We start from the raw sequence: 24,065 nt of genomic DNA, 5'->3' as shown, positions 1-24,065 counted from the left end.
GTGTTTTATAAAAAAATATGAAATTCAGTGATCACAGTTTGAAACTTTGCATATTATTTGTTGTTTTGTACTTAAAAGATAGATATATATTTCAGTACAGGTTTTCTTAATTTGAAACATACCTCTTTGAATATCTTCAATATCTAAACACAAATATTCATAGCACTGGTTTTCCTCTTTAATGTAGGAATTGAATTTGTAAGTAACTTGCTTTGGGTGCTTTTAAATATTCTTAGCAAAACAGAGAGTTCTTTTAAATAATTACTTCTAGCTGTAAATTATCTAGCTTTAAGATACACTCAAAAACAGTTATTTAGCACAGGGTAATTACCTCCTCTGAACCATACTCCAGTGCTCTATAATTTTAAATAATATGTTTCTGAGCTGGTAAATAAATTGTAAAGACTTGGATTCTTAATTGCATTTCCTCTGTTTTCAGGGATCTTTGGTCAATTAAACTGTTTTTGGCTGTGCTTTGTAATGAGGCAGGAAATTGAAGAGTTTGGAGAGGAGCTTGTGTAAACCAGACAAACACAGGCCATCTGCTGAGGCAACCCCACAGCAGTCATTCTAACAAAGGACACCAATGGCTGGCCTTCCTTGGAGAATGGGCTTGTTAATATCATGCAGACATTAACATTAATGTGATAATAAAGTACATTCTACGGAGAAGGAAGTTTGTCATCTGGCCCAGGTCTCCCTTCTATTTCACAGAATTTGTAAATATTTTCAAAGAGAGAAATTCACTTTTTTCTCCTAATGCCCATTCAAATGTTTAATTGCCCATTTTCTTGTTATAGTGTCAACTTATTTCCTTTTGTTACCCCCTTATGGAAAACAGAGAGTAGTTAATGAGTATTTCCCTTGGGAAATCAGTCATCTACTTGATAATATTGTTACCTCTTAGCCTTCAGGTTAAATAACTTTTACTCATAGGCTTGGTAATCTGTTCTGTAAGTCACTTTTTGGTTCCAATGTTCTGAGTTTTTTCCATACATCTCTTAAATGTGGAAGCAAAAATTAGATACAGTTATCTCTTAATGGGCAAAAATATCAGAAGAGTAATTTCCTTTCATGTCTTGAGAATGATTTTCTGGTTTCATTCTAACTGTTAATTCAACAGCATCTTTGGTGGCTTCATATTCATTTCGTGGCACATTATGGTCCAAGGGTTGTTATTGCTACATTTAACTCTGGCTCGATTCTTTGTCACCTTTGTTGCTTTGAAATGTTATTATGAGTAGAGACGGTAGACTGAACACATGCATCTGCTTTAACTCTTTCCTGAATCACTACAAAACAATGGTACTTTTAAAGGCATAAAACCACAAGAATGGGAGAATGTGAAAGGAGACGACATTAACCTTTGGAAGCTGAGAACAAGATGGCAGAGTGTGGATGACTTAGCAGACTCAAGAAAACCAAATCTTTACACCAGGAGCTGAGAAACAGCCTGTGTTAAATCACAAAATCCTTAAAACGTTCGGGAGTTACATCTGGAAGTGGGGCTAAAGGAGGGGAACTAAAATAAGGGGGACTGGATGAAAGCCTGTTTAAGAAATGATCTGAGAAATCCCTTTCTCTGCTCTGTGCAGCTGCCTAGCTGCCCCTTCCTAATCCCAGCAAAAGGCGGCAGGTTTATCACCTGAAACGTGTAAATAGACCATCTCTGCACTGGGGACCCCAGACTGTGTTGAGACTCAGGCTTGCCTACTGGAAACAAGGAGAAGAAATGGGCATTGCCTTGTTGGAGCTGAGGCCACCACTGCCCTATCCGCCTACCTTGCTCCCCAAATGCTGGCAACCCGGCAGGAGATGCAAGTGTTTCCTTTGGGGAATCTGACCAGAATACAAGGAAAGACTTCAAGACAGTGAAGTTGAGGGTCCCTTAATTAAAAAAATAACAAACAAAACCCCCCAAAAACCATCCAGATTACCCGACGGTAAAGCTCGTTGTTGGCAAGGCCACCATTCACTCCTAACTTTCCAGCAGTTGTTTAGAACCCATGCTCTTGTATGAGCACATGGCCAAGGATGGCTGGCACTGAGGAAACCCTCTAAGCTGAATGATAGACCCAAACAAACAGAAAGATGCAGGTTGGAAGAGACAGAGACTACGATGTGGAAACTATTTTTAAAAACTATCTACGTCTCCAATTATGTGTATCTAGGAGAAGACTGTGCATATACAAATATGTGTATACAAATACATATATAAATTACTATCTTCATTGTAGAGATGTTGCAGCCTGGAAACAAGAGGACAGGATAATCCATATTCATACATGTTCACGCACATGTGGATGAAACTATGTATGGAAAATGGAGAAAACATAGGTGAGGGGCTTTCCTGGCCCTGGCAATCTAGAGGCAGAAGCATTGCTCAGGGACACAGCCCCAATCCTCCTGTCCTCCCACAGACGTCGGTATGGCCTTGTCGCTTCCAAGTTTGTCTCAAGAACCCAGAGGGGGGCTTCCCTGGTGGCGCAGTGGTTGAGAGTCCGCCTGCCGATGCAGGGGACACGAGTTCGTGCCCTGGTCTGGGAAGATCCCATGTGCCGCGGAGCGGCTGGGCCTGTGAGCCTGCGCGTCCGGAGCCTGTGCTCCGCAACGGGAGAGGCCACAGCAGTGAGAGGCCCGCGTACCGCAAAAGGGGAAAAAAAAAAAAAAAAGAACCCAGAGGGCCAGACGTTTGTCCACTTGCCTGCCCAGGTTGGTAAATCCTGCCTGCAGGGTGATATAAATCCCCAAATATAATAGGCTGGTGGGTGTCATAGCAAGAATGAAGCTTCTCAGATCCGGCTGCAGGGCCCTCATCAAACAAAAAGGGGCTAAGCTGAGACACACAGCTTCTGTCCCCTTTCTGCGTGGCCACCTTGCATGCACAAGGATTTGAGCTCCTGGCCAATGAAATCAAGAATCTAACGCAACTTTAGATTGGGTGCATGTCTGTGCATTGTATCTGCCGGAAACCCGGACCTGGGATGGGTGGAGAACCATCTTTCTTCCAGCATGCTGGGTTTGGGACAGGGCATCAGGAAGTTGAAAGAGGGCTCAGTGGCCTGGGTGACAGTCCCAAGTGTGAGATCTGTGGGAGTGCTGTGTCAGCAGGGTCGCCTGCGAATCCCCAGAGGGGTTGGAAACCTCCATGAGGAGAGCCTGAGTTTTGGGGCCTGGTCTAGGGCCTTGCTATGGTCTGGACGATGACGCGGGACAGCAGGACTCCCCTGAGCCCCGCAGACGACCCGCGGTGGCTGAGCAGAGAGGATCCCTCTCGAGGCTGAGGACTTGCAGGGGTGAGTGGAGCAGAGGCGATCGGCTGCCATGGACACAGCTCTCTGTGAAGTGGTTCAGCCAGAGAGAGGCAGACAGGGGCTGCTTCACTGGAGCCCGTAACTGTTTTAACACGTGAGAATTCATCTTGGCTTTTACGGAGAAAGCTTTCTGAAAAGGAGAACTGTGACCCTGGAGCTCTAAGATTTGTGAAAATGGAGGATTTTGTTTTTCTCTTTTATAAGTGGTGTTCAGAGGCAATGGAAAAGGTGACTTCGAAGTGGAAGATGACATGGACTGACCTGAAATAATCTTGGGACAAATGAACTAAGGTGTCGAATAACTAAATTCTGGGTTCCAGGTACAACTTTGTTCGGGAGAAGACGGTTTTGTAGGGCTGGGGCCAACAGAGATAGAAAGAGAGGGGGGATCCCATTTGGAGTCTCAGAGTCTGGAAGTCTCAGGAAAAAATTTGCTTTGGGGCCACTTGAGAATATTGTCTTGACACCAAGACATCTGGGGCCTCTGCGGGGGGCACTGACCACTCTACTGGGCCTCACCAGGCTGGGGGAGAGGGGGTGGGACAGATGGGTCGTGAGTGGCCCAGCTTCCGTGACCTCCGTCCTCAGGAGGCCGACAGCCCTTCCTGGGAGGACCCTCCCGGTGGCCTGAGAGGGCCGTGTGGAGCCTCCCCTGCAGAGGTGGCCACGTCTCCTCCCCTGCTGGGCAGGCCACCAGGGCTCCGCCTTTATCCAGTGCCCCCAGGACTTGCAACACGGACACCTCCTGTATCTCCGCATGTCACGTTTTTCTGAGAGTGCCTGGCTATATTTTCTGACCTCCTTAACCAGCCTTTAAAAACTTAGACTAATTAACTACAGAACTATTTACTCTGTGTTTTTATGTAAAGTATTTTAAGAAATTGAAGCTCCCCGTTAAAGCTGCCTGAGATAAGAGATCACGGACGTGATAAAAGGAGATTCTAAAATGTAAGGGCAAAATTAAAATTACAAAGAGAAAACTGGTAGCTCAGAAAAAAAAAAGAGCAGACAATTGTATTAATAAACTGTCATGTCAGAGCAAGGTAAAGGTACTTCGCAGGGATCAATGTGAAGTGAAATCAACAGCATGAATTCATGACCTTTGAAAAAACATTTTTTTTCTATTTTGTCACTGAAGCTACCAAAAGTCCCTGAGCTAATCTGTTCTCTCTCAAGTGCTCACGTGAAATAAGATAATGTGACCTCAAGCACCGAGAGATTTTGGTCTCTAAATCTAACTACTGCTTAAAATATTCAGGGCTTCCTGGAGAGAGGCTAACTCCATGCTGGCAGTGAAAGATTTAAGAGGAAATCAGGGCATCTTGTAATCCTACTGCTTGCAAAATTCAACAACGCATTTTTAGCTTAGCAAAGGAAGGATGCTTTGCAAAAGAAGCGGGAACCACCAGCCAATGTAGATTTATTTTCTCAAGACAAATAATTCCCACCTTATAAGCTCACAGTTGAGGGGCGCGATCTTGAGTTTAGCAAATCATTTGATTAAATCATGTAATATCCTTGTGACTAAAGAAAGAGATGTAGAGTGGATTTTAAGACAGCTGTATGGATTCAGAACTCGTTAATACCATAGATTCATAGATGATTTACGAACGAGCAGGACAAACGCAAGGGCATTTAGCCCTAACCCTCCTTAGTCCACATTTCTAGCAACAATTAGAATGATGACATGCCTAGGAAATTGAGAGATGACACGAAGTTATGCGGGTCAGCCAGCCTGCCCTATGAGACAAGATTCCAAAAGATATTTTCAGGTGAGAATGATGTTTGAACACCAACCACTTGAAACTGAGTAAGAAGAAACATAAAACCACACACTTAACGTTGTAAAAATGAACGCAGCGCGTAATGAGAAACCCCTGATTTTTAGAAGTTCGTATAAGGCACACAGAGGGTTGTTAGTTAACTGAAAACTCAAAATGAATCAACAGTGTGACATGGAGACTTTTTTTTTAAGGAATGCTATCTTAGGCTGCATTATTAAAGGATCTACATCAGGCGTCAGAAAACTTTCTCCGCGAAGGGTCGCATAGTACATCTTTAAGGATTTACAGGCTATACGGTCCCTGTCACATACTCAATCCTCCTGTCCAGCATGAAAGCAACCAGAGAAAATACATAAAGGAAGGAGTAGGACTGCACTCCAACGAAACTTTATTTGTGGACACAGATTTGAATTTCTGATCGTTTCCCATGTCATGCAATATTATTTTGATTTTTAAAAACCATTTAGAAATGTATCCTCTCCCTTCACCTTGCCCCCCCCCCCAACAAAAGGAAAAATGATTCTTTGCTTGCTGCAGCTGCACTGCCATCGTTGGAGAACGCTGCTAGAGGGACTCCCTACAGCTGGGGGGGGGGGGGGCGGGGAACTTCCGAAATGTGTATTAAGCAAATCTCACCTTCAAAAATCCTCAGAACCTCTTGATTAATATACTTCTTTATTTCTTCAAATGAAACCACATCAGCCTAAAGAGAGAAAAAAGGCCTGTTAATGCAGAACCTAGCACAAGTGAATAAAGAACAGAAATGCTGGGAAGAAGTGCATAACTACAGTGCTTTACAAGCTGTGGGCCGGCACCGTAACCAGCGATACGAACATACTTCCTATTAGATTTCACACGATTAGGAAAGGCATTTCCTATTACTTCATTTTCTGAAGTAATTTGAACCAGTGTTATGACGGGACCACCCCAGGCACATTCTTAACCTGTAACTAATCCCTGGACACTGGTAAAGTCAATATCTAACTGATTTTATTATGTATCTTCGAAGGAAGAGAACTCCAAGTACGCTGAATGATTCTTCAGCATGTTTTGTTCATGGGATAAAACTTACCAAGTTTTACCCATTTCATGGTGAAGTTTATTTGCAATCTGCACATTGTAAGCACACTTGTATTAAGCAATTTCCTTTCCTTGACAGAAAATGCTGTGGGATCTGGTAAAGCGGAGGAGGTAAACGACGCCAGTTGAATTTTTAACCCCTTGACAAATAAATCTCCATGAATTCGACAAAGAACCTAACATTTAAAATGGTATCTCACATTTATAACAGTAACGTTTTACTATAATACCTTGACATTTTTAAAAGGGAGCTATTATTTTTCATGATGGTTAGGGTTTCAAAGTACGTTGTTACTCATAAAGCGATGATTTCTGTGGGACAGAACGGTTCCAATTTCAATATTTTACGTTCACTGTTTATGTGGCAAATGAACTTGAACGAATGCATCTAATACCACGTGCTGACACAGCCCTGAGGGTTCACTGTAGAGGCTTTATTCACGCAGAGTGCAGGCAGAGTGGGTAAACGAAAGCACATGGTGGGAACGCCCAATTCGGCCCAATCTCTGGCATTGGCTGACTATCTGAGGACGGCATGTCCTTAACCCCCTGGCCTCACGCTAGGGCTCCCCTTTCTTCCTGATGTGGATATTTTCGGATTCAGTTCTCCGTGGAATGGCCATCCACCAGCCTCCTGACGATGCTCATAAGGACATGGGCTTCCTTAGCCGAACACTCTTTCTTGGCCTAACAGGTTTCCACTTCAAAGCACCGTACAGGGCAGATGTGTTGTTCTGATTGTCAACAGAATGGAGTGTTAACGTGAAGCAGACCTGTGTTTTCTGGGTAGTGTAAGGGGACATTGTGGACAGTATGGAAGAGTGTGGGCTTGGAGTCGGTCACGCCTGGGTCTGACCCACTGGATAACTGTGACGTTGGACAGGTCGGCACTCGGCTTCTGCATTCGTCAAGGCGGACGGACAGGTCACCTGTCCTCCCAGGTTAGTTGTGAGGCTCTATTGAGGGATGTTTAGTGAGTACTAAGAGGGGGAGTCCACACATAACTTGAAATAAATGACAGCTATTGCCACCCTTGTAGAAGCCAGCTTAGGTTCATTATATTAATCTTGAAAGGTTTATGACTGCTCTTGTTGTAAAAGGGACACGTGGTCAGTCCCAGCCACGAGTTCCTCGCCCACTTACCGGGGAGCCGGGGAGGCCTGGGTGGCCTGGAAGGCCTTGGTGCCCCGGGGAGCCCTTATTTCCTGGGGGCCCCATAGGACCTATGGCTCCCTTTATGCCTGGAAGGCCTGGTTTTCCGCGTTCACCCTGTGGGCCTCGGTCTCCTGGAATCCCCTGATCACCCTGTTAAGGAGAAACATGAATAAGAATGAGCTCTTCTAGAAGCACGTTAGCTGTGGCTAAAAGCAGAGGTTCTGGATTCATACTGGCCCGTACTAGCTGTGAGGCCTGGGGTAAAGTGAATCGAGCTCGCTCCACCCTGCGTCCTCTCCCTAAAGTGGGGTTATTAAGAGTATCCACTGAATAGGCGATGCTGAGAAGTGAGTTAACTCAGGTAAAGGGCCTAGAACAAGCCGACACGTGGAAAGCACTCAGTACAAAGTTAGTGACGATGTTACTTGTACCCGGGTGCCAGTCTAGAGTGATGCCACTTTTGAAAGTCAACAGCAGCTGTCACTTCAGGCTTGGGTCTCCTTTTCAATAAGGAAGGAAGATGGTTAAGAAGATTTCATCACTGAAAGCTTTCACTCGGAAAAGCTTCAGGACACTCAAAAGCTCTCCTAAATCATGTGTTTTTCCTTTTTTCTGCTTTTTCCCGTATGCTTGGTCTTTAATAGTTTCTGTGGGTTGGTTTCTGTGCCCGTGTTTTACATGCACACGTGTATGTGTGTGTGTGAGTGTGTGCGTGCGCAGTGTATCTTAAAGAGTCAGGAAGGTGAGAAAGGGAGCCTTTGGGAAGGTTCAAAGTAGGTCACTGGAGCGTCATCACTGAGGTCATTCGTTCAATAATGTAAATAAACTGTAAGAGAATTCATTGATTAAGATGCATAATAAATTAGATGTGCCTGAATCTGAGAAGAAGTTTCGTTAGTGTAGACTTTGATCCTGCAAGGTGTCTACTACTGTATGTGTCCGGGCATGAGAGTATGAAAGAGGGAGGGGGTGAGAGAGAGAGAGAGAGGGGGAGAATGTGAATGAGAGAATACGCATGTGTGACTGAGCAGGTGTCTCAGTACCACATTTCAAACATTCAGTTCCACAGTTCCAGGAGGTGATGATCACACTGAATGTGAAAGAATGGTGCATTGACCTGCCCGGTGTTTCACTGTATGATTCTTTTATTTGTGACTATTCTGCAGAAGTCCAAACTCTATTTCTCCTGATTTAAAAAATAATAAAAATGAATGAACAATTACAAAGATCTATTTGGTCATAAATGAAGAGATATAGAAAGAAGCCATGTAGAAAGAAGAAAAACAGTTGGACCTAATTTCAATTCTACTGTCTTGGTTATAAAAATATGTCTCATACAAGTATATCAACCCAGCTTGCATCTGGAGAAATATTGGAGATGACTAAGATTAAAAAAGAAAGAAAGAAAAGAACCACTAGCACACTTTGAGCATGCGCAAAATAAACACGATTAAAATCATTTATACTTTAGGCACACGGATGTTCATTATAGTAAGGTTTTTTATCATGAAAATTAGAAAGATCCTAAATACCCAGGAAAAGGGGGCAGGGTATTTTCCAAATACCTTGGAAAAGGTATATCCAAACAGTGGAATAACATATAGCCACTAAAATGTCCACGTGGATCTAGATTTACTGACATGGAAAGATGGTCGTCATATATTAGGTGAAAGAATTCACTTACGAAACAGTATGAACCAATTTTTTGAAAAGTATATATTCACTTGTACCGATGCATTGAGCAAACGTGTATATGATGTATAACAGTGAGATGGAAATATGTCCAAAATATCTCTGTGTAGTGGGATAAGGTAGGCTTTTTTTCTTTATATTATCTCTATTTTTGTGTTTCCTTCAGTTAGCATGGATTATTTGGGTAATAATAAGTAAACTAGACACCAGTACACAAGAACGTGTGTGCACGTGCGTGCGCACGCGCGCGCACACACACACACACGCAAGCCCTCGCTAGAACCCCTCTGAATAACAATGCTCAAGGAACATGTTGCCATGGAATGAATCCATTTCTAGCAGAAAATGCTAAGGTTCCTTAGAGAAGAGAATGGGAAGCTGCAACAATGACATCAACAACCAAAACAATGAAAAGAAAAGCGTACGCCGTGACTGGCATTACTAGTAGCTCTATATGTTCATTTCCCCTTTGTCTTTCTCTCGCCCCTCACCAGCCCCCCTTACTCAGCCTAGTATTATTCCCCCAGCTCAGGGGGTCTTGACAACTCCTCTGCTCCCAGGGAGGCATTTGGAGTTGCAAGGAGACATTTTTGGAGGGAGGTTGGTTGTACAGTGTCTAGTGGGTAGAGGCCAGGGATGCAGCTAAACATCTTACAAAGCACAGGACAGGCACCTGTGACAAAGAATTATCTGCCCCAGAGAGTAACAGTGCTGAGGTGGAGAAACCCTACTTCAGGTAAAGAACACACGGGTGATAGTTACCGTAGGGACAGGTGTCTGAGACAGGAGGCTGATAGAAGCTTTCCAAACTGGAACAGCAAACCAGACTTAGTTGTGAATAAAGGCGAACCAGGTAGGGGTATCTGCCATACACCCTGATCCTGTTTCCCTGAATGGTCCCATTTTATGCCTGGCAGAGACCTTGGATCACAAATACCCCAGCCTTTTCATATGCGGAGATTTCGAGGGGGTCTACGACCATAACTGTGTAACTCAAATGAGGGGGCAGTTGTGGAGACAGACTTAAATAACAATCACAGTAGGAATGTACATACCCGTTCTCCTTTGGGGCCTCTCTCTCCAGGCTTACCCATGATGCCCTGAAAAACAAATGTCAGCGCTAAAAATCACTGTGTGCCAAGATTTCTCATCAAGCTGCTGGATCGGGAGCTCTGGCAGGTAATCTGGATGTAGTTTTGCATTAGAACATTTATTTTCAACAGTATTTTCCATACCTGCGCACCTGGTAATCCATCTTTCCCATTTATTCCCTGTAAAGACAAAAAATGATCAATATTTCTCATTCTGCATTAACAGACATAGTTAAATGCAACAAGAGGGTAAAGTTTCAAGGACTTATTTCTACTGAGATTTTGGTGAGGCAGTGCGGTGAAATGGAAAACAAAATCGATAGAGTCAGCCCCAAGTTTAAATTCTGACTCTGTCACTTGCAAGTTCCATTTACTTCAGACAATTTACTTAACCTTAATAACGTCAGCTTCTCCACTTATAAAGTCAGGATAAAATAAGGGCCTTAAAACTAAGGATTTAGGGAAATAACAGAAAATGCCTAGCTCACTGTAAATAGTCAACAGGGTTATTTTCCTTACTTATTCCATTAGGTACATTCTGAGAAATAAGAAGGTTCCCTATGGCACTGGTTGGCTGGTGTACGGCATTTATTGTTCCCTTCTAACAATTTTCCTACCAAAGAAAGTCATTCTCAGTAAATGGTCTCCGTTGCTGCTTGAGAAATCTCATAACATGGCCAGAGCCAGATGCCACTATGAAATAAACTGTCAGCCAGAGAACGATTGTTATTTTTCAGTTAGAAAATAGGAAAGGACAGTGAGAAATCTGTAACCATGTTTTCTGAGAGTATTAAATAGTGGCTTTTTCTTAGTAAACTGGAAGTTTCCCGAACTATACATGGCAGTTCTGGAGGTGGTAATAAAGCCCAATCCTGCTTACAGATTTATAAGCTTGGGAGAACCACCGACTGGGAGGCGTTAAGAAGGGAGAGCACCTGGGGTCCCATCAGATACTGACAGTGAGACAGCAGGTACGTTTCTGCGATTTGTTGAAGAGGGAGACCAAGGTGAGGAAATGATTTCTTAGCCAGCAGGCAGGTGCATGGACTTGCTCCTCTGCAAACCCGGGAGACTCTGATTGTGCTGGAGTGCAGTCTGCAAGGATGGACCTGCAGAAAGGTCTGTGTTTTCACTGCTGTAAATCACACTAACACCTGCCACAGTTGGGAACCCAACCAGAGTCCCTCGGCCTTCCTGAACAGCCTGGGAATTATCTAGGGCACTTTAACTAAGACCACGTTGCCCAAACCATCCGGTTCAAAGGATTTATGTCATCCAGAAACACAAGCAAAAAAGGATGAAGCTGATGAAGGAGAGGATGTGAAAGAAACAACTGTGTTAATTGAATAAAAGAAGATAAAAAAATAAATAAAAAATAAAAAAATATATAAATAAATATAAATAAATATATATAAATAAAAAATAAATAAAAATATAATTCATGTTTTTGGTAACAATACAAGAAAATGAATAAACCTATAGATAATTTTTTGTCTCTTGTAATTCATCAATGACTCTCATGTGTGTTCTCTTTTCTATGAAGGCGTTACTAACTTATTCTCCACGGTGGGGGGGGGGGGTGAGTTCTGCTTTCAGAAATTTTTACAAAAACCTCAGTGGATTTACCTCTATCCCCCTCGTCTCACTTATCTGCAAGAACCCTATTCTTTTTTCTAACTCAGAAAGTGTAACCAGCTTTCCCTCCGCTGCACACCTGCGTCTGAGCAGCTGACTGTGGGTGAAGAAGGGTTACCCTCGCTCAGGTGTTCTGATCTACAGGTATGGCAGCAGCTCCCAAGCAGCCCCTCTGCATCACCAGCCATCCTTCTGTATTTCCTGACTTGACTCCTTCTTTCCAGAAGTACTTGCACATATTTTCCTGTCTCACGAAACCTCCAGCATCACCACCCCACTCCTCATGGTCAACTGATGACTTCCGTCCTTCACTGAGAAAATCACAGCAGAGGACCCGCTCACATCCCCGCCGCCAGAGCCACGCACCTGTGCGCATGCGTACTCGGACTTCCGCCCGCCCCCTCCCCGTGAGAAGGTTGCTCTGCCCTGTTCCTTGTAAACACCAGTTTCCACTTGGGAGTCTTCTCTCCTCACTCTAAGTCCACTCTCTTGTATCTTCAAATGTCCCCTCTCAACGGGGTCATTCTTCATCAAGATCCTACCGTGCTGTACTCTCCCCACAATGAGGTCCACATTTCCAAACGTGGGGGAGAATTGTCAGCTCCTTTGCTACTTTTCTGTATGTTTTCCTCTCGTTTCTCTTCAACACTTACCTCCCTCCACATCCAGGAAACCGCCTTCGCCTGGTTTTCTTCACATCTCACTGGCTGCACCTTCTCCGTCTTTCTGCCATATCCTCTCCTAACAGCCCTGTTCTCTTCCCAATTCGCAGTGACCCCACTGCATCCAGGCTCAGGTTGAAAGACCCAAATCAGTCTCTCCAGTCCTGGCCTCTCCATTAATTGCAGAGGCACATATACACTGCCTACTTGACTAGAAATCCACTTGGATGTCTACTAGTGCTTCAACATGAAGTTTTACAACAGAGAGCTCAGTTTTTCCTCCCAAACCCACCCATGTCACGAAACATACCACCCTGACCCGGTTGCTCAGACCCCAAACCACAGCTTTGACCGGTCTCTTCCTCCCACTCTGCATCTGTCTGATCCATCAGCGAGCGTAGCTGGCTCTACCTTCAGTGCACACCCTAGATCTCCTCTTCCCACCATCTGTGTTTCTCATGGGGATTACGGCGACGCTTCAGAGTTCCGTTCCCTACGGTGTGCCCTCCGCACAGAACTCACAGTACTCCTTGAAATGCAGTCCAGTCATTTTCCTTCCCTGCTACAGATGCTCCAGTGGGTCTCCGTCAGACTTCACATGAAACCCGCCCTCCATTCCCGGCTTAGAAGTTCCTCGTGCTCCGCCGCTGGCTGCCTCTCCCTCCGTATCTTTGCCCCTCTCCTTTAGCTCAGCTCACGCCTGCCTTCAGGCCTTCCTCCCTTCCTTCAACACGGCAGGCTCTACTAGCCATTCCTTTTTCTTGGAACAAGCTCCCCCTGCCTCCCCGCCCTGCTGACCTCCCCGTGGCTTGAGCTCTCCCGTCCTGCAGGGTTTGCTCGAGTGGTGGGCCTTTATTGACTGCCCTATTTAAATTCTGCTCTAGGGCTTCACCCTGCTCAGATCATCTTCTCCCTGAAGTTGTGTGTGTCTGTTTGTTGTCTTGTGTCCCTGTACTAGAATGTAAATCCGATGAGCTGAAACCTCCCAGTGCTTGGCATGTAGTAGGTGCTCAGGAAGTATTTGCTGAGTGAACAGATTGCTTTTTGCATAATCCCCTCGGAACTGGATGGCAAGCATTTGTGAGTGGCTTACAGGGGCTGGGATGGGGAGGGGAGGGAGGGAATGAGACTAATATTAATGGGGCGTCTCCCACGGCAGGCACTGGACGTCTTACCATATGTCACGTTGCTTAAGTGACTCACAAACCCTTTGAGTCATAACTCAAACCCAGATCTTCCTGACTCTAAATTGCGTACACTTCCCGTGCGTTCATGTCGCCTTCTCTGGGGAGGCTGTGGCCAGGGAATGCCCTTACCCTGTGGTCTCACCGATTCTGAGCAGCCTCCTGAACTCTGCGCTGCGCGGTCACCTTCAGCACCCCTTCTCCTAACAGCACCCCCTTCCCACCCACCCCACGGCGCAGAAACAAGCAAAGGGAGCAGGGACTTCTACAAAAAGCGCACCCGAGAGTGAGGTATGTCTATTCCTCTTTATATCCCCTCCCTCGGGGCCCAGCACATCCTTAGCAAACGGCAGGGATGAGCTGACAATATGTGGGATTGAGTTGAATTAGTAGGAATGGTTGTTACAATGTCACATCAATATTATATATCAGTAGCCAAGAGCTCTTCTAGGACAGGAGGGGATGATGTATTTGACAGCAGTGATTTATGAACGTGTAAGAACAAGGCCCACAGGTAAAGGAGGGAATCTGATACAAGAGCTTCTTTCCTCTCTAGCTGAACACACAGATGTTACATCTGCGAGTCTTTGTATTTCAGGATATGACAGGCCATTTCATGTTTTAGCTCTGCTGAGGACCTCAGACCTGAGAAATAATGAGTCTGATTTCCTGACATTTAAAACAAAAGACCTCACTGTTCTCACTGTGGTTTAAGACATAGAGATACTCACAGAGAGCTGGGCACTCTGTGAGAACCACACCCCGCAAAGCCATTTGCAGACCTGCGCTTACTTACTTGGAAACTACTTATTCCAGTCTCAGACTTTTGAAGAGAGAGGTAAAGAGGCAATGCTTAGAACATTTCTTAAACTGGCAAATAATAGATAAAGGACTTACGGGCTTTCCTGAGGGTCCTTCTGGTCCAGGGAAACCTATGTCTCCAACAGGCCCTCTCTCACCCTGTAGACATGGCCACAGACAAACATTAGCTGCGAAGAAGAGCTTTGAAGCTGCATGCAGTACAACACAAGGACCACGGCTAAGTAAGGAATGGGCAACTGACCGGCTCTCCTGGGATTCCTGGAGGGCCTGGGGCCCCGGGTTTCCCCTGGGAAAGGAAGCCAAGGGGGAAATGTTAGGAGCCAGATTACTGAATGAGGCCACGTGCTTCCCTCCCCCACCTGTGCGTGCACCACCTGTGCTGCAGGTGTGGCTCTACACCGACCTGGCATCCCTACCGGCCAGAGTCCCGGAAACCACACTGCACTGGGCAGACGGGACGGCAGTCCCTCAGTGCACATAGGGGTGTGTGGTATGGGAGGGAGGATAAGCCTTTTGAAAATATTAAGCCAGTGTATCCTCATTTCTGGAAATCCCTCTTGATGGGCAGATCCTCTTTACTTTAGGGGGAAGGAGGGCACGGTGGGTCAAAGGAGTCCTTCCTAGATTTTGATTTTCACAAGAAGCTTTTTCAGTTCACAGTGAGATAGGCTGAAAAGAAGCATGGTTGGTTTGAAAGGCCGTTTTGTTGAAAGGAGAGGACAAGGTTGGTGTGACCCAGCGTACCGCAGCCTGGAAGACTGAGGACGGAGAAACCGTGGGCTAGAGAGACCACAGGAGGGATGAGAGAGGAAAATGCACCAGCAGAGACGGCAGTGGACACGAGCCCAAGCGTCCAGGCCAGGCCTAAGGATCCTGCCTTTGAGAAAGAGCCGCCGCCTGCACCTTGAACCTCTTGTGGTTGGAGATGCAGGTGTGGGACTGAGACCATGGAAATCCCAGTGGGTTGCAAGGGAATGCAGAGGGAGGCCATTTTCCGCACTTGCTGTATGGAACTCTGGGAGCAGACCGCCTGGCAGGTCAGCTACAGCTGAGTACCGAGGCGAGGCAGACACAAGGCCCCGAGATGGCATCCGGGCTCCCACCGCCCGCCTGCAGCAGGAGTGCCTGGAATCCCACGGACCTGAGTTGGGGGATGTGTTAGGGCTGAGAAAGCCAGTATCCCAAAGGGTCTTGGCATGGACTCAGGGGTGCAGGGTGCTTGGGCCTGGAACTCCAGACAAAGATCCCAAAGGCTGGGGAGTGCTGGCAGGGACCTCGGAGGCCCCGGGGAGGGCATGCTGCCCCCTCTGCCCACACGCCATCCTGGGAGGGAGGGGAGGAAGAACCCTGGGGAAGGCCCTGGAGGGCCTGAGTGCACTAGGAGGAAACAGACAGCTCTGTTCCAGGAAGAGCAGGACGGGGCCGCTTGGCTCTCAGCAGAGGCCTGTGATGTGCTGAGCAGGTAGACACATCCCTGCTTCAACCAGAACCATCACCTTAAAAGTCTTTTATTGTGGTGAAAATATACAAAAGCGAAAGCTACCATTTTAGCCATTTTATGTGTACAATTCAGCGGCATCGAGTACATTCACACTGTTGTGTAACTGTCACTATTTCCAGAAGCTTCGAACTAATTCATTTTTCCGAGCCACAGTAAGGTCCAGTTATAAAAAAGAGAGGTGCACTTTTAACTACCCAGTTGTATATTTGCAGCGTGCAAAATGTTTACCCTTCCCTATTTCTGTCATTGTCAGTTAATCTTCTTAATGATGAGATAGGAAAGCTGCATTTTAGGTAAATGTATTACATCTTGGACATCCCAACAAGTGGCAGACTAGCCTCTAATTTCCATCATGCTGCATCCTTCAAAGTATCCTTGGAATTCTTCATTTGGATCATCTTTTGATCCTGTCACTGATTTTCTCAGTACTTTCAATGGTTGCTAGTATCTTTTCTTTGAAGGTAGACTCAGTTTAGGGTAATGGCTGAAAGGAATTTATAGTTCCACCTGAGTGAGCACTGTGGGGCATTACACTTCATTATACCAGGTGGAAACAAACACAGGCTGTGAAGGCACCCTGAGGCGGGTTGTAGGGGACTCAGGGCAATTGCACAAACAGCTGCGAATATGTTGCTAGGAGTGGTAGTGAGCAGGGGAAGGCGGGAGGAGGGGGATAGTGTGAGCCAGTCGTCAAGAAGAATGCTTTCGTGTACCAAAAATTCTGCAGTGCTTGCTAAAGAAAATATTTTCATGTTACTGTTTTTTTTTTTTGTGGTACGCAGGCCTCTCACTGCTGTGGCCTCTCCCGTTGTGGAGCACAGGCTCCGGACGTGCAGGCTCAGCGGCCACGGCTCACGGGCCCAGCCGCTCCGCGGCACGTGGGATCTTCGCGGACCAGGGCACGAACCCGTGTCCCCTGCATCGGCAGGCGGACTCTCAACCACTGCGCCACCAGGGAAGCCCTAAAGCAGCTAATTAAGGGGATGTTATCCTTCATACAGGATGCTTTGCTATGGAGTGTGGATGGGTTTTTATTTTTTTGTCGTTAGATTTAGCAACTAAATAGAGTGGCTACCCTCCTTTTGAAGGATGGGTGCTGCGGGGTGGTGGTAGGAGGGTCTGAATGGTGCTGGGTGGAGATGGTAGGGCCCTTTCTCATCTTCCTCATGTTCCTGTGACTGAAGCACACGGTTTCCGTTGACTTTCCTACCCTGGCCCACCCTGCAGGGGCAGCTAGCGAGGATAAGCGGGCTCTTATTCATCAAGCCTGACCACAAAGTTTTAATTAGAGCCTCATGAATGAAGATCAGAATAATCCCTAGGGCTCAGAGGAATGATTTTAACCTTTCCTGGAGCACTTCCTATTCATGTGGAAAGACCTTGATGAGATTAAAACACTGGACACATTAAAACATTGGACACAGAGAGCAACAAAAATGATTGAGAGGCTGGAAGGGCTAGTTTACGAGGACACATTAGCAGCCATAAAGCTCTGCTAATAACACCTGGCTGAGGGAAAACTCAGGCAGATGGCAGCTTAATAAGAAGGTCCTGAAGCACGTGCCTGAGGACTTTGCCTTTTGAGGATCAAGAAACCTTGAACTATGACAGGAATAGAGAAACCCAACAAGCTTCTCAGAGCTGTGCTATCTTAATGTGTTGACGCAGGTCACTGGGCTTCCCCTTCCCATGTGAAAGTGAGTTGGGGAGAAAAAAACAAAGAAAAAAATTTAAAAGATGAAAATAAAGAAAGGAGCATTCTTGAGGTGGGAGAGGGACGGATGGTTCTGCTTTTTGAACCGGAGGTTTAAGGAGTCACTGCGTGCTCCCAGCCCTTCTGACGGTCGGTGCCCGTGAAACCAACATGAGAGAATCTGGACTCACCGAGATTCCCGCCACTCCAGGGGGACCTGCCGGGCCTCGATCTCCCTGGAAAAAATGTACTATTTATAATGATATCTATAAAATCTCCACCGATGAAATTAATGCTCAAGTAATAATTTGGATTTGGTAAAGCTTCTCTTTGGAACTTATAAATGTTATCCGTATCAGCTGGGTGAAGCTAGAGCCCAGATGGGAAAAGAACAAAATGAAAACTGCAGCCAATGGAACCTACTAAAGTTCTCTCTCTCTCTTTTTTTTTTTCCCCCATAAAACCAAAGCAAATAATAATCTTAATGAAAACGAGCATTCATGGTATCATTTCTGTGACCTATTCTTTTAAACAGAACCCCATCCATATTACAGGTAAAATCAGTCAACAGTTTTATTCCACATATTCAAAAGTAATTCATCACTAATACTTAAAAGCTAAGCACACTGAATGTCTTCTAAAAAGCTTTCGCTGTACTTGTCTCATTGGATGTAGGTTAGAATAAATGTGTTTAGAACTGGGGATGTTGTAGCTTCTCCTCTTTAGGCCAATAAGAAGAGCCCTGGAATTGCTCTGAACAGTGGACTGACTCAACCCTTTTTCCAAAGGCAATGTGGTATTTTAGATAAAGTCGACAAGGCTAAAAATACCTCTGATTATATATGGGGTAATAAAATGGTCATTTTTTGTTGAGCAGAATCTACATTAAAAAACTTCCAAAGTTCCCTAAGGGACATAAAAGAAGACTTGATTAAATGGAGAGAGATGTTTTGTTCTTGGAGGGCATGACAGTGCTATAAAGGTGTCACTACCACCCAAACTAATTTATAAATTAATGCAATTTTTACAAATTGCGGCTTGATCAAATGATATTAAAGTTCACTTGGGATAATAAATATAGTCGAGGATAAGAGAAAAAATAAAAGAAGAATAATAAAGAGGTTAGCAATATCGTATTTCAACATACAATAAAGCTATAATAATTGCAATAATGGAATACTGGCCCAAGATTAAGCAGTATATCAATGCAATATAACAGAAACCTCAGAAACAAACCAACATTTATAATAGAATTTTAGTAATGAAAGGGCTGTATTATTCAACAAATAGTGCTCATAACTGAATAATTTCTTTGAAAAAATCTGATTCCCTTCTTTGCATTATACTCCATATAAATTCCATATAGATTATATAAAAATAAAATGAATTAATAAGAACTAGAAGAAAATCAAGTCATATTATCTGATTTTGCTTGAGAATGAGAATGAAAGTCATTTAGTGCATAAAAGCAGAATAAGAAATCATAAAGGAAAACAGTTTTACATTTGACCACATAAAAGTTATATTTACATATAGAATAAGATTAAACATAAAAATGAGAGGCAAGGACCAACCAGGATAAAGCCTCCACCATATAAGATAGAAGTAGTATCTTTAATATATAAAGCATAGCTCCAGTCAAAAAAAAAAAAAAAGAACTAGTAGAAAAATGGGTGAAGGATGTAAACAGGGAATCCTTGTCAGTTCCACTCTGCCCTTTTTTAATTACAGGATTTTTACCCTGGAAATGAATATACTGGAGCTTTCCATTCAATGGAAACATTTGCATATCTGATAAAGGTGAATGTTAAGAGGGCTCCTCTCTGGTAAGATGTTCCTTCCAACAATCGGGTCTCACAGTTCTTTGAACCACTTTCCCCTAACGGTATGGCCTCTTATTTCCATAGCTATACTTGAGACCTTGTCAAAAACAATAACTATATCCCTCCATAACCTCCACTGCACGCATTCCAACCTTGGACCACCATCTTCCATCATTCTAAACCACTCCCTTGAGTACTTTGAACCCCCAAAACTTTTGATGTCACCAAGATCTCTAATCCATCCATGATACAAATTTTTCATTATCCTTCATTGCCTAGATGGCCTCTCCTCCTTATTTATCTAGTTTAAATTCCACAGTCGCTTGTTATAATCACCCCCTTGTGTATACTGTTGGCTTCCTGGCCCATTCTTGCTTCTTGCACTCACTTGTCAAAACCGGAGGCTTGTTTAAAGCCAGCTCCCCTCCTGTTCTGTGCCTTTGCCTGAGCGTATGTACATGGTACATAATCTCACTTCAGTTCATGACCATGAACCTCTAGGGTAGCGGTCCCCAACTTTTTGGCACCAGGGACCGGTTTTGTGGAAGACAATTTTTCCACAGACCGGGGTTGGGGAGGGGAGATGGTTTCGGGATGATTTGAGCACATTACATTTATTGTGCACTTTATTTCTATTATTTATTTCTATTTATTTCTATTATTATTACATTGTAATATATAGTGAAATAATTACACAGCTCACCATGATGCTGACGGGAGGTGGAGCTCGGGCGGTACTACGAGCCATGGGGAGCGGCTGTAAATACAGACGCAGCTTCACTCGCTCGCCTGCCACTCCCCTCCTGCTGGGCGGCCCAGTTCCTAACAGGCCACGGACCCGCCGAGGCCCGGGGGTTGGGGACCGCTGCTCTAGGGGGTTCTGCTCAGCCATCACACTCTCTGGTCCCTGGATTTTCCCTCTCTCTGAGAAGACCTTCTCCTTAAATCTCCAACCTCTTCTCCCTACCACACTCTCAGATGATGACCTGGACTCCTCCATCTCTGAGAAAACTGAAGCAATCAGAAAAGAACCTCCATAGACTCCAACCAATTCATGGGCCCACATACCAGCATCTGTGCCCCTGTTCTCTGATTTCCCAACGGTTACCATGGATGAACTATCCATGCTTCTCTTTGAGGCCAAACCCTGCATTTATGCTCTAGGTCCCCTTTCCTCTTAGCTATCTAAGGATGTCATTCCAGCAATTCTCGCCTCTCCTCCTATCTCGTCATCCCCCTCCCCTTTCTTCAGCACAGTAACAGTCTGCTACTTCTGTGGTCTTAAAGTTCGTTTTAGCAAAGCTTGCCCTATCTTCTCCAGCAGCTGCTGGCCCATTTCTTTACTTTCCTTTGCAGCAAAACTCCTTAAGCACTGTTTAAACTGTATTTGCTGTCTCTAAATCTTGTTTTGTCATTCTCTCTTAAACCCATTCAAGTCCAGCAATTGGTCCTACCAACACAGTGAAACAGTAATCACTCCTCTGGTGATACGTGACCTCTATATTGCTGAATCCAATGTCAGTACTCTGCCATCCTACTTGACCCCATCCTACTTGACCTATCTGTAGGATTGAGACAGACTTTCACTCTCTCTTCTTGCTACGTGATCTTTTCCTTGATTTCCTCCTATTTCCCTGGTCACTCCTCCTCAGTCTCCCTTACTCATTCCCCCTTTTCTTCCTGATCTTAATGTTGGAGGGCCTCGGGGCTCAGTCCTTGACCCTCTTCCATTTTTTTGAGTGAATAAACAACACTCTTTTTGTTTTTAATTGTTTGTCTTTTAAATGAATTTTTATTGGAGTATAGTTGACCGATCCTCTTCTCTTTTAAAAGAATCTACTGTCATTCTCTTGGTGATCTTATCCAGCCTTCTGACTTTCAGACAGCATCTATATGCTTAGACAAGCAATCCATATCTTAGACACTTTATTATTATTATTATTTAATTTTTGGCCGCACCACGCAGCATGTGGGATTTTTGCTCCCCTACCAGGGATCGAACCCACGCCCTCTGCAGTGGAAGTGTGGATTCTTAACCACTGGACTGCCAGGGAATTCCCTTAGACTTTTTTTTAAACTCCATACTTTTATATTGTACTGCCTACTCAATACCCTCACTTTGCTGTCTAATAGATACTTCCAAACTCAGTCCCATGTCCAAAATCATACTCTGGATCATTGTCTATCTGTAGCTTTCCTCGTTTCTGTTGATGACGCCCTGCCATGACAGTTGCTCAGGTCAACACCATGGAGCCGTCCTTGACTCTTCTCTCAGACCCACATCCCATCAATCCTGTCGCTCTGCCTTCACAGCACGTCCATAACCTATCTGCTCCTCAGGACCGCCACCGTTTCTGCTCTTATCTGAGCCGACACCACTCCCCCCGTCTACAGGAACAGTGTCTTCCCTGCCCCATCCTCACTCTCCAGCTGTGGGCCCCATCACTCTACTACTCAGAAACCACCGCTGGCTCCGTATTCCCTCAGAGTGAAGGATAAAGTCCTTACAAGGGCTGGTAAGCCTCTTTATTAATTAGTGCTTCTTAAACTACCTGTGGTGAAGGAGCAGTTTACTTACTTATTTATTTTCTAATGCATCATGATCCAAGGTGAGTCTACTGGTCACATGTCTGGATATCATGGCAACGTCAAAAGTCAAGCTGCCAGACAAGTTGCTTAAATGCTTTCTCTCCATCTCTGTGCTCACCTTGCCCCAGAGTCCATAACGAGTCTGCAGACTGGCACTGGTACTGCACCGGCCAGTGAGCAGCATTGACCTCAACATGGCGGGGCTGCTCCTAACTGCCACCCCACCTCTCTGACCTCATCTCCTACCATATCCCCTCGCTCACTCCCCGGGTCTCCTTGGATGTACCAGGAATGCTCTGCCTCAGGGCATTTAGACCTGTTGTTTTTTTCTTCTTTTAAAAAAAATTTTTTAGTTGTATATATTTAAGGTGTACAACATGATGATTTGATATACGTATACATTGTGAAATGATCACCGCAATCAAAGTAATTCACATCCCTATCATCTCACACAGGTCACTGTGTGTGTGCGCGCGTGTGTGTGTGGTGAAAACGTTTAGCAGATTTCAAGCGTACAGTTTAGCACGGTTACCTAGTGTCACCTTGCTATACACTACATCTCTAGAACTTATTCACCTTGCCTGGAACATTCTTCGTTCTGGCTTGAGGGGGCTTGGCTAACTGCCCCCTACCTCTTCCAAGTCTTTGCTCTGTTCTTGCGTTCTCAGACCACCTGATTTAAAATGATACCCTTCCCTTCCGCACTCCTGATGCCCTCAACCTGCCTCTACTTTTTCTTTCCACAGCACTTACCAACAATATTATTTCGTTATTTGTGTTTATTCTTTTAGTTTCTGTATCCCCTGCTTACAACATAATTTTTGTCTCTTTTGTTCCCTTATACATCCCCAAAGCTAAAACAGTTCCTGGTCCAGCAGTAGGTGCTCCACAAACATTTTTGAATGTTGAATCAGTGATCACACGTCTAACCCTGCACTTACCTTTATACCAGGAAATCCTTCTAATCCTGGCAACCCCATCACACCAGGTTCTCCCTGTTAAATATGAACATAAGAACACAGAAGCAATGGTCAAAAGGTTTTTAAGCATTGATTTCAAAAGCAAAGATATTTTTTGCCTAAAAAATACTCCCTCAAACATCAATTGGTAATTTAGCAAGTAAATAGTACGCTCTATTTTCAAGCAACTGTATTCTTGCATTTGATATTTGGGAACAGTTTGAAAATAAAGCTATTCCCTGGAGAAGTATGAGTATCTTTTCTAATGAATCGTTTTTATCCTGATGAAGAATCTGCTCTGAACGAATCCCTCTAGTCAGTGATAACTCCAATTTCAATAAGAATTAGAAGGAAAGACTGGGCTTTAATAAACGTTGCCAATTTATAAGGTACCTAAGCCTTCTAGATGATCAGAAAACAAGACTGAAGTCTTTAAGAGTGGATGAAGATGGAGCTCTCAAAGTTTATAATCCCTCAATATTTCCTGGAGGTGGATGTGAATTGTGGATGCTTCCGAGGACAGCCCAGGAGCAGTTATTTATGATGGCTCACTGACAGGAGACAGGTAAGCATTTCTGCTAAAAAAAAAAATCTGTTACATATGCTGGTGTCTGGTCCCAGATGACTGGAACCTCTAGGCCCTCAAGGAACCCATTTAGAAAGGTCAGGGTGAAGGAAGCTGCCAACTTTGAACAATAAACAACAGGGGTTTTAAATTAAGAGAGATAAAGTGGGTAGTTGTTTGATACCTCCTTGTTAACGAATTAATGTTAACTGCAAATATTTTCTTAAGACACTGGATATTTTCAACATAATCACATAGAAAAGGTAGCTTCCCAAGGTCATTCTCTGTAAATGTATTTTTGCACGCCTAATTCTAAGCTGCTTCAAAAATATTACCAACACTTAACTCCCATTATGATTTATGATATTGTCCTTATCACGGGATGCTTAATGAGGAAGCATATCATTTCATCCTTTCTTTGCTTCAAAAGCCTTTTTAAACAACTACCAATATGTAACCTGTCAATCAGGAAAAAAAGATGTTCAGATTCTATTCTGCAGGAAGCTCTGTAATGGA

General features: G+C 44.5%; 1 protein-coding gene across 1 annotated transcript in view; it reads right to left on the bottom strand.

Moving 5' to 3' along the window:
- The window catches only part of COL19A1 (collagen type XIX alpha 1 chain), a 363,495-nt gene that overhangs the window by 10,393 nt on the left and 329,037 nt on the right, over positions 1-24,065 (bottom strand). Inside the window, exons 42-49 of the mRNA XM_079939273.1 lie at positions 22,967-23,020; positions 17,805-17,849; positions 14,661-14,705; positions 14,495-14,557; positions 10,261-10,296; positions 10,081-10,125; positions 7,322-7,483; positions 5,735-5,801 (exon numbers count right to left, since the gene is read on the bottom strand). Of these exons, the coding sequence (XP_079795399.1) occupies positions 5,735-5,801; positions 7,322-7,483; positions 10,081-10,125; positions 10,261-10,296; positions 14,495-14,557; positions 14,661-14,705; positions 17,805-17,849; positions 22,967-23,020 (517 nt within the window). The remainder of the gene's footprint in view (positions 1-5,734; positions 5,802-7,321; positions 7,484-10,080; positions 10,126-10,260; positions 10,297-14,494; positions 14,558-14,660; positions 14,706-17,804; positions 17,850-22,966; positions 23,021-24,065) is intronic.

Source organism: Stenella coeruleoalba, assembly GCF_951394435.1.
Source record: "Stenella coeruleoalba genome assembly, chromosome: 12".
Taxonomy (NCBI): domain Eukaryota; kingdom Metazoa; phylum Chordata; class Mammalia; order Artiodactyla; family Delphinidae; genus Stenella; species Stenella coeruleoalba.
The sequence above is the reverse complement of the archived record's forward strand: the minus strand, read 5'-3'. Positions and strand labels throughout refer to the sequence as shown.